Source organism: Eucalyptus grandis, chromosome 2 (genome assembly GCF_016545825.1).
Source record: "Eucalyptus grandis isolate ANBG69807.140 chromosome 2, ASM1654582v1, whole genome shotgun sequence".
NCBI classification, from domain to species: domain Eukaryota; kingdom Viridiplantae; phylum Streptophyta; class Magnoliopsida; order Myrtales; family Myrtaceae; genus Eucalyptus; species Eucalyptus grandis.
This window is the reverse complement of record NC_052613.1, coordinates 53,914,070-53,929,393: the sequence shown is the minus strand read 5'-3', so window position 1 is coordinate 53,929,393 and position 15,324 is coordinate 53,914,070. Positions and strand designations below refer to the sequence as shown.

Below are 15,324 nucleotides of genomic sequence, written 5' to 3'. Positions count from 1 at the left end.
CGACGGGATTATTCCAGCATATTCGCACGGTCAGAAACCATGCGATAGAGTGCTTTTCGAAGTTCTCGCGACACCAATAAGTGGGTCGCCGTAGTTTTAGTCGCCATCCTCTTTACTCTCGTCTTTATTAAAGAGCATCTCAAATCACTCATTTCAAATTTAATTAGCGACTAGTCCAAAAAAAAATAATAATAATAATAAGCGACATATAGACTTTTAAAGCAGCGGCTTATCAAACACTCGTTATCGTAATTTAAAAGAAAAATATATATAAAAAAGAGAGAGAGAGAGAGAGGGAAATATCAAAGGCCGACAACGGTATTGCCCAACAAGAGACTAAAGGTTTTTCTGAAACAACTGAAAATAGGCAAAAAAATAAGAAAAAGAAACCCACCAAACCGACCAAGCCAGGGTGCGCGCGCGCGCGCCAGAGGAAAGCATCTAATTCGAAGTTGCATGCTTCCCCACGCTGTCTTCTTTGCCTTTCTGCGACGTTCGTTAGTCGTTAAAACCTTATTTATACGCGAACTCCTCCTCCTCCAGTTTCCTTAAACCGACAGATCGACCCCAAAAAAAGGCTGCACCTTTCCGCTCTCTCTCTCTACTTGCAACTTCCTCCTGATCGGCCGGGAGTACCGACCGGAGCTGTCCCCGACTTGAGAATGGAAGGCGTTGCGTCGGCGTCGGCGTCGGCGGCGGCGATGGGGATCGAGAGGAGGCCGAAGACGAAGATCGTCTGCACCCTCGGGCCGGCGTCGAGGTCCGTGCCCGTGATCGAGAAGCTGCTGAGGGCCGGCATGAACGTCGCGCGCTTCAACTTCTCCCACGGGTCCCACGCCTACCACCAGGAGACGCTCGACAACCTCCGCCAGGGCATGGAGAACACCGGCATCCTCTGCGCCGTCATGCTCGACACCAAGGTGCGCTCCCTCCCTCGCCGTAGATATTATTACAAGAGAAAAATCTCCGGCGACTAGCTTTGTTTTGGCAAGGAATGACGTCGATGGCTGACTACACGGCGCGACATCGTCATCTCCGATTCTGATCATTGGTCGGATAATCTGCCATGCGTGTTGATCGACAAGCGTCGTCTTGTTTTGGGGAATTCCGGCTTTCGGATATCGTGGCGCTTTCTGTTTGGACGTGGGTTTATTTAGTTGTGTCCAACCCGATGCCGATTCCTGGGAGGACGCCGTGATTTTTGTCTTTTGGCCTGGCCTGCTCCCTGTCGAGTGTCTCTGCTGACTTGGGTTTTTAACTTTTTATATGAAGTCACGTTCTTGTCTGTGTTTGGAAGGGAGTGTTGGTTTTTCCTGCAAACCTCAGATTTCGATGGGTTTTGTCTTGTCCGGAGTGGTCCCCTCACCCCAATATTTGTTTGTTTGTTTGTTTGTTTTTGGCTCAAGCATCCGTATGTTTGTTCTGTTTCTATTGCGTCCTGGTGTGAAAAAATTGACAGACTACTAGAAAGAAAAGAAGGAAAAAAAAATAAAAAATCGGAGGAAACGACGTGCTTACATGAACTTCTTGGGCTATGCATGGAAAATTATAGCGGCGACAGCGTATATGCTACCTACTGGATGGTGTCTAGAAACTAAGTCTTGATGCCTCTGCTGGTGTGGAAGAACTGTGGAAAGTAGCACGGTGGGTCGGCTGTTTCATGTCTAAAGGAAGTGATCTTCTGAAAAACAATGTCGAGAGCGAATTCCTGCATCAGCTTGTCACGAAGTTGTAGATTTATACAGTCATATGACAATCTTGAGATCAATCTCTTCTTCTTAAATTCAGAAATTTAATAGGATTCCTCATCATTAAATTTACATGCAACAGGGTCCCGAAATTCGAACTGGCTTTTTGAAGGATGGTAAACCCATCCAGATAAAACAGGGCCAGGAGATTACCATATCTACAGACTACAGCATAAAGGGCGATGAGACCATGATATGCATGAGCTACAAGAAATTGGCTGAGGATGTGAAGGCAGGAAGTGTGATCCTCTGTGCCGATGGAACAATCACCTTCACAGTATTATCTTGTGACACAGAAGCTGGATTGGTTCACTGTCACTGCGAGAATAGTGCAGTTCTTGGCGAGAGGAAGAATGTCAATCTTCCTGGTGTCATAGTGGACCTTCCAACCTTGACAGATAAAGACAAGGAAGATATATTAGAGTGGGGAGTGCCCAATAAAATCGACATGATTGCTCTTTCATTTGTCCGAAAAGGTTCAGATCTTGTGGAGGTTCGCAATCTGCTTGGGAAGCATGCCAAGAACATCCTTCTTATGTCAAAGGTATGTCAGGAGACATTTATGCTTAAGTGTATTTCGCTTGGGTTCCAAGCTGCTTACCACGAGTTGGAGGAATAGGTCAAAATGCCTGAAAATCTATTTAATCTTAAATCAGGTGTCAATGAATATTAGGGTGGATTTTTCAGATCGCATTTGATTGCAGTCTGGTCATTTCTCATTAGTATTGTATTATTGAACAAGTTGCAAGATGTTTGCTTTTTAAGTTAATTCGTTCCCGTTCTTCCTGGAATATTTTGATGAAATAATTTTCCCATTTTTATTATTGTCAGGTTGAAAATCAAGAAGGGGTGGCAAATTTTGATGACATACTTGCCAACACGGATGCATTTATGGTGGCACGAGGTGACCTCGGAATGGAAATTCCCATTGAAAAGATCTTTCTTGCGCAGAAGGCAATGATCTACAAGTGTAACATCCAAGGCAAACCAGTGGTTACTGCAACACAAATGTTGGAATCAATGATCAAGTCCCCTCGTCCAACAAGGGCCGAAGCTACCGATGTTGCTAATGCTGTTCTCGACGGTACTGACTGCGTGATGCTAAGTGGTGAAACTGCTGCTGGAGCTTATCCAGAGGTCACAGTTAAAACAATGGCCAAAATATGCATGGAAGCAGAAAGCACACTTGATTATGGAGATGTCTTTAAGAGGATAATGAAACACTCACCTGTGCCCATGAGCCCATTAGAGAGTCTTGCTTCTTCTGCTGTTAGAACTGCAAACTCTGCAAAGGCAGCTCTGATACTAGTCCTGACAAGAGGTGGAAGCACTGCCAAGATGGTGGCCAAGTACAGGCCAGGCATGCCAATTCTGTCCGTGGTTGTCCCGGAGATTAAGACAGACAACTTTGAGTGGTCATGCGGTGATGAAGGTCCAGCTAGGCATAGTCTTATTTTCCGTGGATTAGTTCCACTTTTATGTGCAGCATCTGCTCGGGCTTCCAATGAAGAGACAACAGAAGAAGCTCTAGAGTTTGCACTCGAGTATGGCAAATCCAGTGGACTCTGCAAAAATGGAGACTCTGTTGTGGCTCTGCATCGTATCGGAACTGCTTCAGTAATTAAAATCTTGACTGTGAAGTAATTGCCCCTCATCTAACTTCCTAGTTACCCTCTTTTTGTAGGAGATTGGTTTTGCAATCTCGGATCAATTTTTGAATGAAAGGATGTTTTAATGACAGCAGAAGATACTGCTAATGTTATATCTCCAGCTGGGGAGAACATTTGGACACTCTCTAATTTTCAGTGTGGCGGCTTTTTTGATGGTATTTTTGCATATCGAACTTATTGGGAAGCAATTTTCTTACCAAGGCATAACTGGAAACTAGTGAATCACTGGTTGTAGTTTTACTGCTTAAGATTGGATAGGAATTATTCCTTAAAAGGCTGTAAGGAGTATAGCGGGAGTCTTTCTTACAAAGTTATGCGGAAGGGAAATTGGTGGGTAGGGAGGATCTGCTTTGAGGTAATTCTAGTCATTCATGATCTGAAATAGCAGAAGCAATGAGACTACTACATCATCGACTTGGGCGCTGATCTGTCTACATTCAAAGAGAGATCTTAATTATGTGACCACTTTGGAGCAATTGAAGTTTTGTACAGGGAGGACTTAGAGAAAATCAGTTGGGGTTCGAGGGCGATTGCAGCAGAATCATCATGCCTGCTGCTGGTCGAGAATCATCAGGAATGACTCGGAAAATAGAAAGCTATTGAAAGGTGCAAATGGGACTCATCTCTGGGGTAAAAGTACTCGCATGATCATTTGGACTTTTCCATCAATTTTAATTAGATTAGCGTTAGAAAAATGTCAGATTCTTATTCCGACGTTCACCTAGTTAAATTTCTATGGAAAAGTGGGTAAAATTGACACGGCATGAGTTAAATTTCTATGGAAAAGCAGGTAAAATTGACACGGCATGATACGTGGCACGTATATAGTGCCATATTTTGCGGAAGATTGATAGTGATTGCAAGGGTGTGATAATCTCAAACGTGTAGTGACCCCTTTGAAGGTTTCAAAAGTATAATGACATGTTCTGTAGATCCATCTTAACATTGGACGACAAAATATTGTAATTCCCTGTGAAAAGTCTATAATTTGGCGCAAAATTCCTCGGGGTTGAATTTTATCTAGTACATGAGCTTGCCGTTCCGTCGTCTCTTTGGAGGATTATATTCATTTGTGCCTCAAACTTCCTTAGTCTCCGTAAAGTAGTTGCTCAGATCCTAAATAAAACACTTTCGAATGAATTGCACAAATCATTATTAAATGACTAAAAAAAAGAAAAAAGTAACTCCTATGCATAGAAAAATTAACAAAATCCATAGCTCAAAGCAACTTGCAACTTCAACTCAGATGGATTCGTCAATAAGATAGTCTCCACGTGGTACACGGCGTGAGACTGAAGCAGCAGACTAGAAAAAGGACCAACCCGTCTCAATCAAACCCTTCTTTACCGCAAAAATGTCATCACAATGAGTCAGGCTTGATCCGATGCGTTGGTGGTATCACCTCCGAAATAATATTGTAGTGCCCCAGATTTATAAAAGCAGGCCTGCTTTAAAAACGTCAACTACAAGACACTGACATCTTTGTTCCCTTTGCAATTTCGTGGAAAGAGTCCCAGGAAACCTTGAGCAATGAATGATGGAGTCACGTCCACTCCACTCCCACGAGCTCCATGGTTCACGTGGCTTCCAACCCACAAACGTTCACCCACCTATTTACACTATCAATAAAGATGTCCTAAAAGCCAGAAAATTCAGCAGTAACAGCAGTTGTAGCAGTACAAAGTTAAAAGGGAAAAGAAAAAGGCATGATGCCAAGGCAATTTAACAAGGCTCATAGATGTACATTCTTGCAAAGGTAGAAGAGGGAAAAGAAGTAACCACAATCTGCTCGTTACAAATCTGAATTCGTAATGCGAGAAACTATATACACTAGCAAGTAGCGACTGCAAGAACTTCGGGCAATATACAGCATAGACTAACCACAAAAGCCAAAAACTCGAAAAAGTACGCTCAGGTCTCATCCGTTTGTTTAAGAACTTCGTGCTCAATTTTCATCCGTTTGTGATGAGCTTTCATGGCCATTTGCCTGCGATGCTGATGAGGACGTTGGAGAATTCCCTCCACCAGATTGAGATCCTGACGACGAAAACAAGCCACTGAATGGCCATGGAAAGGCGAACCTCCTGTTATTTCCGTTTCTTTCATCGCCATTTCCATCTTCACCACTTTCATGACTATTCTCACTCTCCCTCTCCCTCTGCCTTATGTTGTTGCCATTTCTAGACCCATCAGAATCGAGCTTCGACTCATCAGCAGGCAACTGAAATCGGCAAACGGGACAAGAGCTATGAAGTTCTAACCAAGGCAATATGCACTCACTATGGAACTTATGCTTACAAGGCATTTCCTTTGCTTCCGCTCCAATCTCAAAGTCATCCAAACAAACAGAGCATTGTAAGTTCTCCTTAATTGTTACAGTGGGCATCGATTCCACTGCCTCTTTCTGTGCCGGTGGAGTCCCGTACCTGTTGGGATCATTTTCTGCCAGATGCTGCAATAACATATCTAAACCAGGGCCTATGAAATAATCACCAAGTGAACCAATGGTGTTCTCGTTCCGCGTTGAATCATAGGATGAACCCTGAACGATGATAGTTTGATTGAAAGGATTAATAAAGATTACCCGCTCTTGTTCCCTATCCCTATCCCTATCTCTATCTCTGTCCCTCTCTCCATCTTCTCTGTCTACATCTCTATTTCGGTTTGCATCATCAGATTCCGCAGCGATTCCAGCTCTAATGCCTTGCAACAATTGCAAAATAGTAGCAGAGCTTCGCCTCCTCCTCCGAATTATGGATTCAATTTCTCGGTCCAATTCAGTTTCCCCTTCAAGACGCGATTCGCCATCTTCGTTATCATCATCCTCGTCATCAAACTCCAAACGTCTTGATATTCGGCGGCGATGGGAATGGCCCATCATGCCAAGCAAGATCGGGGCCCAAAGAGAGAATGTTCGATCTGATCCCAAATCAGAATCATGTCCCTGACTGTCCCCTATACCAGCCTCCATTTCCTCAACGAAACCACTCTCGCAAATCGGGCATTTAATCTCAAACTCCATGATGGGGTTTACCGTCCGAGAGCACATATGGCACCAATATCTTGTTGCCGTTGGTTCTTCCATTTTCTTTTTCACAACTTTCCTCCTTCAGAGACTTTCTTTCTGCGACATTTTACAACCGGGGAAATGAACACAGACCGTCTGGAAATTGAAGAAAATGGGGGGAAAACGAAAAAAAAACAAAGAAACCACCTCATCCAAACGAAGGGCTATGGTTCACAGTCACAGTAACAAAATAGATCCAGCACGTTAAGGTGCCAAATCAAAATCCCTTACTTTCCCAAAAGATGCTTTCTCACCAAATTCAACCACCCAGAAGAAAAAAAAGTCAATATTCAGTTAAAACAATCACAGATCAAAATCAGCAGGAGCATATGATTTTTTTTTTTTTTTTTTTGGTGAATAGCAGGAGCATATGATGATCATCTAAGAAATAAAAACAAGGAACATTTTACATCTACCTTCAGGAAAAAAGGAAAAAAAGAAAAGAAAAGGAGCAACAAACATAGATGGAGGATCTTCCCAAAAAGATTACAAAATCATAAAGCTCTTGGCTTACCAACAGGGAGATGAAACAAAGAGCACAAAGAAACTTCAATCCCCAGCTCCAGAAATTCCCACCAGCACAAACTCAAGACCAACGCATAAATCGCGAGACTTGGCTGTTCTATAAGTAATCCTGGGTCATACCGCTAGCCTTGAGGGCAAAATGGGTAGGTGAGAGCCCCTGCAATAGAATCAGAAGAATCTGGAAGCCTAAAAAACACAGAGCCACAAATACCAACCACAGAATGGTATTAATGGCATGAAAAATCAGGAGGAGAAGGAAAGAGGCGATTTGACCCGCAACCTTAAATATTCAAAAACTGCCTGCTATTATCATTATTATCTTTATATTAAGGGGCATATAACATCATGCGGAAAACAGAACGTTACTCTTTATGCCGAGAGAAAAAGTCTATTTCGAGTCGAGAACGAAAGAGAAGGAAAATGAACAGCACCCAAAATTTCTGCCGGAGAATCTGCGGATTTTTCAGTTGCGACCAAAGCTCCAACGGTGAAGAAGCCAACGATAGCGAAACGCTTCAGAAAACGCCCATGGCCCCAAATTCTCTCTCCCCTCTCACCATACAGGAGGACCCATTTCTCTCTCCTCCCTCTCTCTCTCTCCCTCCCTCCCTCCGTCTCTATCTCTCTCCGGCTTTTATGCATCCTTCACTCCATTTCCTCCCCCTCTTTTACCTCCGCCCAATGAAAATCGCAATCGTACAAATTCATTACCGTGTCAAAGGCCGAGTCTTTCTTACGGGATTATAAGTCTCTGCTGCCGGGTCAGAACCAATTACGATTCTTTGCCCCAAAAGAACCAACCCCACTGCTTGGCGCATCGAAAGAACTGACCTTTAGCCTATAAATTAACACGGCGATCACGATTAGTGCTCAATCTTAAAGATTCGCTTAAGTCCCGACAAAATCTCGACTTTCGAGTAACAGCAGAATTCGAATTTAACTAAGCACGCGATAAAAGAAAGTTTTTAATATGATTTTCGAATGTGATCCGATTACTCCGAAAACCGTCTGATCATGTATCTGGAAACCCATAATTGATGGCGAATCATCAGCACAGTTTTTCCGACACAACAACTCCCTCCCACCACCCCGTCAATCCGATTTTAAGGTCATTACATTACATTAGTTTTCGCTGCGAGGAGTATGACGTGGCAGGATCCGATCCGGTCCCTCTGCTAATGGCGATTAAATTTTGTCGGTTTTGGGACCGGGAATTTGCGGGGTCGTGCGACAAAAAAGCGACGGCCCTTCCGTCGACGTGGCGATTTGGAAGGCCCAGGGCGCGACACGTCAGCGCCGATGACGGCCCAGAATGACGAACTTTCTGAGGGACTCTTTTTTATTTTTTTATTTTTTGGGTGTCCGGTGGGTGGATAAGCAAGCGTGGGGCCCGTCCCATTTTTGGGCCGATTGAAACGCTCCCACGTCGAGTGTCGTTTTGGCCACCAGAGTGGACAAAAATTGTGTGGCTGTCCTTTTAGGAAAAAAAAAAATGAAGAAAGAAAACGAAAAAGTCCGTCCACCATAAAGGAAAAACACCAATCGGAGTGAAGAATATGCCGTGGCCGAACTCGGTGAGTACTATCTTCTTTTTCCTTTTTTTGGTTTTTATGTCTCTAACTCATTGAGTACTATAAAATTGAATAATTTGGTCCCTTTTTGTTTTGTATTAAAGCAAATAATTAATATGATGAAAATCCTCCAATTGATATATACGTGATAAGTTTACCTAAATTAAAATTTTAATTACTTAAAACTCTAAATTAGAATGCATGTGACAAATTTACCCCTATCTATTTCTGTTAAATTTTATTATTAAATTATCGAGTTAAATAATACGTTACGTTGATGAAAACCGATAGAGGGTAAATATGTTATAAATATATCGATTTAGTTTTTGTTAGTCAAAAATTAATTTTGCATAAATTTATCACATGTATATCAATTTAAATTTTTCTTGACATTAAACTTACCATAAAAGTGAAAGATGTATTTTTTTTTTTGTTAAAATTTATAATATTATTTAAATTAAATTTGAAATAATTATATAAAAAAAAAAAAAAACATATGGGAATCTTTTTAATAGCGTTTGTGTTGCAAAGAGTTTCAAGCATTTTGAATTCTTAAAAAAAGAAGCTAAAATGCATAACGTGCGGAATTTTGATTAAGCAAAAAATTGAGAGTGGATATAGGGAGATTAATTTGAAAAGTATCCTTTTTTTTTATGATGTCAATGATGTTTTCTTTTGTAATATGATTTCGAGATACTTATCCATGACACTTGAAAGTATTCTTTCGACGCCTTGTACATTAGGAAAAGAAAAAGAAGATATTTCTTTGAAGCAATTTATTGGTCATTTCCCATAAAAGATGAGCTTTTGTTCATAATTTCTAAAGTTTGACTAATTACCCGATCTAATTACACATTAAAAAAGATAAAGGGCTTTTCCATGAGTGGATGATTGTTAATTTCTTTTTTAAAGAGTCATAACTATTAGTTATTTCCTATTTTAGGTTTTACATAAATGTGCATATTGGTAATTTTTTTTTTTCAAAATCCAAAGAGTGATTGGATTGAAATGAAAAATAAAGGATTTGAAATCCATCTTCTTATCCTATAAGGAATATAAACTAATTAAATTGAAAAAGAGGTGGGGCCTAAAATAGAAGTAAATTTAAACCAAGAAACGTTAACTATGAGCAACAAATAAATTTGAAGCGTATAATTATATAAAGAAATCTGTAGAGGATGTTGAAATACAAGTGTGGGTTGTGTTAAGTAAATAAAAAATAAAAAGTCTCACATCGGAGAAATAATATTACATGGTAAAATTAATGCATCATAATTTGCTTATAACTCATTAATTTAAGATCTGATTTTGAGTTCCTTCTCGATAATTTCCTGGTTGAAGGCATTCGATTACTGCCATGCTCTCCTAATCATCAAGATCTTTTTTGGATTTCTTCACATCCGTATGATTTAGCAATGGTTTCATTACGATGGATAGAAGTAAATCATTAGCACTGTTGACAACTACTTTTGGAATTTCGACATAAACGACAGACAAGATAAGAGCAAGGTCGGCAGGTGCCATATGCGGTACCAATGATTCTCTCTTTTGTTTTTTTTTTTTTTTTGGTGACCGATTCTCTCTTTTGTTGCTGGCTTCAATAAGAGAGAATCATTTTTCCGACCAATAAGGAATGTTTGGCGACCTTTTTCGAGCCTCCTGATTGCAGATGATCGTGGAGGGGATTCGTGATTTCAGGCACAATCATCATGTCAGGACACAATTTTCACCCCGCTGCTAGGTTACAGCGAGACCAGGCAACTTTTCGACAGCAATTACGCGGGGAAGCTTGATTTTGCATCCTAAGCTGCTCTCGAATAAAGGATGTGCAACTCTGGACAAAGATGTACGGGAATAAAGTCGTTTATTCCGATGTCGTTTTTTTTTTTTGGTCAAAACTTTATACCCATGTCGTTTGCCTGGACAGTGGTCCATAAACCTGGTCCTTCAGTTTTGAGAGACACAAGACAAATGGAAAATATCCTCGGCGACTCGACGAGGTTCGGAGGAACATGCGATTCTGGACACAGGTTATTCAAGCAACCATACCTAGAACTATGTGTTGGTACTAGGCTTTGAGAATCGTGCAACTTCCACCAGCATTAGCTTCTTAGATAACATCAAGACAATCCATCAAGCTTGTTCAAGGGCAAATTTGTTTCCGACCATGGACGACACAGCCATTCATAATTGAGCTTAGTACATCCACATACAAGGAAACTATGTCAGACTTGTGAAGGGGGGAAGAAATCTTCTCACGTCCAACTTTTAACACGCAACCTCGGCTGTAGTCGCATTTCATAGCCGTGACACATTACTGGACCCCGACTCAAGAACTAAGTAGCATCTTGCTGACCTGCATGAAAGAAAATATTAAACTGAAGAAACTAATTCACTGTGATTTTTTTAAGGTACATCTCAAGCCTGTAAGTTCTTCCTCGCAGTTCTAGATATAGAAAGAATTTTATGAACAAGAAGCAATAACTGATCTCTTTGAGGAAAATCAATGGTCGTATTGAAGAGGAGAAGTTGCTGGATATGTAACAGCGAAAGGCACCTCCACTTCCAAGAAGTGCAGCCTATGAGAATAAAAAGCACAGTGCGCAATCAATCCGAGTGTAACAAGTAAGCTTGTGAGGCATCCTGTTGCTGTACTTGGTCTTTCCAACTCAACATAAACTCCAGAACTGCTCTTGCTCCAAAAGCAAATTCGTTGTGACCCCCAGAATTTCAGGATAGAAATGCACGTCGAGTCATCTTAAGTTGGAGTTCTATCCTCCATTTGGGAAGGAATTTGGCTACAAATCGGTAATTAGACCACTCTTTTGCACAGTGTGACTGCACCAAACGAGCCCAGAGAATGTCAAGATATGGGGGGAGTGACAGCTGATAAACGAACTCTGAGCATGTTACGACTTGGTTAATGAGCTATCATTCTGGGGCATGTCGGTTAAACTTTCAACCTGTAAAAAAATCTTCATTTACAAAATATTTGAACATATATGTACCTTTCAAAGTACCGAACTAAAAATAAAATAATCATGGCTGAGTTACAATAATTTCCATCCTTCAAATGTGTAAACTGTGGTAAGAGATTACAACAAGAGGAATACTAGGTTCACAAACACACAGGCATGCACATGCGCACCCGCACATACACAGTTACAAGACGACGTCAGGCTGACAACGCAGGCGGTTGACAATATGGTAAAAAAGCAGTCATTAAGACAATTCCACAAAAAAATCCACATCTCAAACTACATTGAGCATACTGATCACTCCAGAACCAGAACTATGAAAAACCCATAGAGAGAGTTCAGTGACTAGAGATGTGTAGAGACATGATTTACAGGGGCATCTTACAGTTTCTGCTCCATTAGCAACAGTGCCAGTCACAAAATCTAATGAACATCCACAATATCATAGGTAGAAAACAACCCTTTATAATAATTGTTAAAAAAAAAAAAAAAAAAAAAAAAGGTGCACGAACAAACATTGACAATCCAGTACAACATGTCATCAAGAATAACAGATTAAGAGCATTCCCGTAGATGGAAGATACATCATAGAGATTTCTAAGCATAAGCATAAAATTTTTTCCAAGCCGGCAAAATATTTCTTTAGGAAAGCAAGAAGTCATCAAAAACTTCAACTTCATGCACAAACAGGCTTTGTCGATCCAGATGAAATGCAACAGACATCTCAGATAAAAGCATCCATGCAGAGAGAGTGCGCATGTGATAAGAGAGATAAACAAACAACAAAGTTTGTTGAAAAACACTTCACCCCATGTGAGCATCCATTGTCTCGCCTATCTTCAAAAAGAGATGAAAAATAAGCAGGATTGTAAATGGAGCCTCCTAAGACATCGTCAGAATCTGAGGATCGCCCAACTGCTGTAGGAGCCGCAGGACTTAGAAAGCTATTTCTCAAATCAAAATCTGGTTCTTGAGAAGCCACGCATAGTGAAGATGAAACCCCTAGCCTGTAAATCTGGATCCATATGAATGAGGATGATAGCCTCACAGAAAACCCAACAATTTGCATTGCCAGGGTAAGCCTCACTGAAAAGATTACAAACACGCCATAACTTTCAGATGAGATGTTCCTGCAAAAAAAGGGGGGAAATTTTAGTCTGGGAGTGAATTGAATAAAAAGAAAATTTCACAAAGACATGAATAATATCCAGTTCCGCTAGATACAAAGTTGTGCATAAACACACTGTCCTGACACTTGCTACTCAAACAATGTCAAGTATAAAGGTGTCTAACATCAACATAAATGAGATAAAATAATCCAGTCCATATCTTTGGCAACCTATCAGCATAAGCTATAAAACTGACTTTGTCTACTGACTTTCCCTGCTCGTCACCAATCAGAGTCTTTGACTTCCAATTTTGCTAAGAGAAAGAGAGAAGAGCTTAAGATGAATGATAACTTTAAGCATACTGAGCATTGAAAAGGACATTATTAACATGTCAGTCAAACCAGATGCAAGCGCAAAGGATGTGTACAGCATTGCTCTAAAGCAATGTGGTTGAGAAGCATGACAAGTAACTTCCACTTGTAAATAACGGACAAGCTAGAAAATTTATTGTTAAACTAACTCCTGTTTTAGTTAAGATGTATGTCAGTTTTTTCACAAGTTAGTCCATCTCATGGCACTAGTAAGAAGGTTCTGGTCATGTCAAGAAAACTTTGAGACCCTATTCACAAAGCATAAGTAAGTTTCTTGGGCAGGAGTTTACTACTGGTAAGATCTACTATTGTGATATGGGATAATTCATAAACCATAAGTTCACAGACAACTCAATCCCGGTGCTGGGAAATATAAGAGCCTTGCAAAATTGTATGCTGCAATGGCTATGCATTAAGTCTTAACAGTTTACAGACTGTTACCAAGAGATACATATTAAGCAACAGGTACAAGCACAAATTAGTCCCTGACAGTTTATAGAGGACTCCTACCTCCGTGACATACTATGTTGCTGTAATAACCAAGTCAACCCATTAGTAAACAAATCAGCAATATCTTGGCAATCAATCTGCTCATTTGCTGATGGAATTCATTAAACCCTCAAAGAGAAGATTCGACTGAGAAGCAGAACGAGTGCACCAAAATTCTGACACTTTAGAAAGGCCATAACATCCGTTAAGGCTAGGAATTCGATCATTCTGACCACTGCAACCGGTTATTATTCTAAACGGACAATATCATGTGAACAACCAATCTAAATCATCGTACGCACTCACCATATATCGTGAGTGAAAAGGATGAACCAGAAGACATCAAGGAGGATGGCGCAGAAGAGGAGCACGGCGTAGGTCCGACCCAGGCTCTGGCTGCTACTCTCAATCGCCACAAGCGCGAAGAGCGCAATCGCCAAATTGATGAGCAACACTCCATTATACAATGCCCCCAGAGATCCGATAAGCGCGCAAGCAATCTACGACGAAACACGCAGAGCAAGAATTTTAAAAAATCCCAACGAACGGAACGCGACAAGCGACGGCGAGGAATACCGTCAAGGGAAAAAAAGGAAAAAGGAAGCGATCGAAGATGCACAAACCCTAGGACCTAGGGGTTTTACCTGGACGTAGATGAGGATGACGACGAAGCTCTGGAGCCTGTCGTAATCGCGAAGCCACTCCTGCACTCGAGCTCCCAGGGAGCAACAACGCGTCATATGCCCCGGCGGAATCCGCTCTCGGGCTTCACGCGCCGCGCCGCGATCGGTCCTCCGCCGCGAGCGCGCGAGCCGCGGGCGGCGTTGCTCCGCCCCGGCGGGGAACGGGAATCTCCGGACGGAGGGGGAGAGGAGGGGCAGACGGAGAGCGGCGGCGCGACGGCGGGGCTGCGGCGCATGGAGGGGGACTAGCGCGGGGGAGGGAGTGGGAGGGACGGCGGTTTCGAGCAATGCGGACGGAGCGATGTTGAGAGAATCGGCGGCATGTCAGTGTTGCGAACTGACCGCGAATCTCGCAGGGGGGGGGAACTCCGAACGGGGAAGACGATTGGTCTGGTTTTCTCTCCTTTTTTAGCTTTTTGCGGTTTCTTAAACGACCACCGTTTTTTATTTTTTATTTTTTATTTGTTTTTCGAATTTTCTTTTAAAATATAAATACGGTTGATCTTGAAAACATTAGCTACTGCATGGGAGGGGGCTAACCGTATTTAGTATCTGTTTTTGGGGAAAAAAATAAGATACAAAAAAAAAAAAAGGAATGGATCCTTCCGGTGATAATGTTGAAAAATCTAACCAAATTTGTTTGGGATTTTGAATTTGAAATTGCACAATCACCTTAATTGCATCGAGTTAAAGTTTCTATACCGCGTTTTTTTAGAAGCCGATGATTCTTTAGTCACTTTCATGATAATTTCGTGCATGGTAAATAACACCCGTTCATTTTTGCTGCAATATTATTATAATAATTTTGAAAGAAAAGATATGTCGTGAATACTAAAATTCTTTGCAATGTGAATTGAAAGTGTTGATCTTTTTAGAGTTTAGGTTATTGCGGATTCTATGGTAAGTTATCATAATTGAAAATGCGGAAACTGTTCATGAAGAAGAAGATAGAGTAAACTCTTCATGAAGAAGATAGAGAACTTTTTATTACACAGTTAACCTCGAGAAGACTTAATCATGTGGTAAAGGATCAATTGAAAATGTCGGTCTTACTTCAATAACAAGTAAACGTTTTTACAGGAGCATAGCAAGTGAATGAATTACCAAATTGTC

General features: G+C 41.2%; 2 protein-coding genes across 6 annotated transcripts; both read right to left on the bottom strand.

The window, feature by feature from the left end:
• Positions 1–5,105: 5,105 nt before the first annotated feature.
• LOC104433756 (E3 ubiquitin-protein ligase SIRP1) lies at positions 5,106–8,016 on the bottom strand. Of its 3 annotated transcripts, none has more exons than XM_039307826.1 (3): positions 7,442–8,016; positions 7,000–7,196; positions 5,106–6,542 (listed from the first exon to the last, which is right to left on the bottom strand). In XM_039307826.1, the coding sequence occupies exon 3, from the start codon at positions 6,501–6,503 to the stop codon at positions 5,364–5,366; it is 1,140 nt and encodes a 379-aa protein (XP_039163760.1). In that variant the 5' UTR covers positions 6,504–6,542; positions 7,000–7,196; positions 7,442–8,016; the 3' UTR covers positions 5,106–5,363. The 3 variants fall into 3 exon arrangements, with proteins under 3 accessions (XP_039163760.1, XP_018724712.2, XP_010044920.2); XM_018869167.2 differs by having other exon boundaries at positions 7,000–7,188; XM_010046618.3 differs by having other exon boundaries at positions 7,000–7,167.
• A 2,641-nt stretch (positions 8,017–10,657) lies between these two features.
• LOC104433755 lies at positions 10,658–14,596 on the bottom strand. 3 transcript variants are annotated; one of them, XR_001984865.2, is made up of 4 exons: positions 14,173–14,596; positions 13,835–14,028; positions 11,067–12,689; positions 10,658–10,937 (listed from the first exon to the last, which is right to left on the bottom strand). XR_001984865.2 is itself a non-coding variant. In XM_010046617.3 (4 exons), exons 1-4 carry the CDS (start codon positions 14,266–14,268, stop codon positions 11,491–11,493), a joined length of 666 nt encoding a protein of 221 aa, XP_010044919.1. In that variant the 5' UTR covers positions 14,269–14,596; the 3' UTR covers positions 10,673–11,490. The 3 variants fall into 3 exon arrangements, 2 of the variants coding, with proteins under 2 accessions (XP_010044919.1, XP_010044917.1); XM_010046617.3 differs by having other exon boundaries at positions 10,673–11,544; positions 12,368–12,689; XM_010046615.3 differs by having other exon boundaries at positions 10,673–12,689.
• Between the last annotated feature and the right edge of the window lie 728 nt (positions 14,597–15,324).

Excerpts from the sequence above, each read along its gene's own strand:
- LOC104433756 (XM_039307826.1), bottom strand. The coding sequence starts at position 6,503 with ATGGAAGAACCAACGGCAACAAGATATTGGTGCCATATGTGCTCTCGG.
- LOC104433755 (XM_010046615.3), bottom strand. The coding sequence starts at position 14,268 with ATGACGCGTTGTTGCTCCCTGGGAGCTCGAGTGCAGGAGTGGCTTCGC. Across the intron at positions 14,029-14,172 it reads TCATCCTCATCTACGTCCAG|ATTGCTTGCGCGCTTATCGG; the intron begins GTAAAACCCCTA and ends GTTTCGTCGTAG. Across the intron at positions 12,690-13,834 it reads CTTTTCACTCACGATATATG|GAACATCTCATCTGAAAGTT; the intron begins GTGAGTGCGTAC and ends CTTTTTTTGCAG.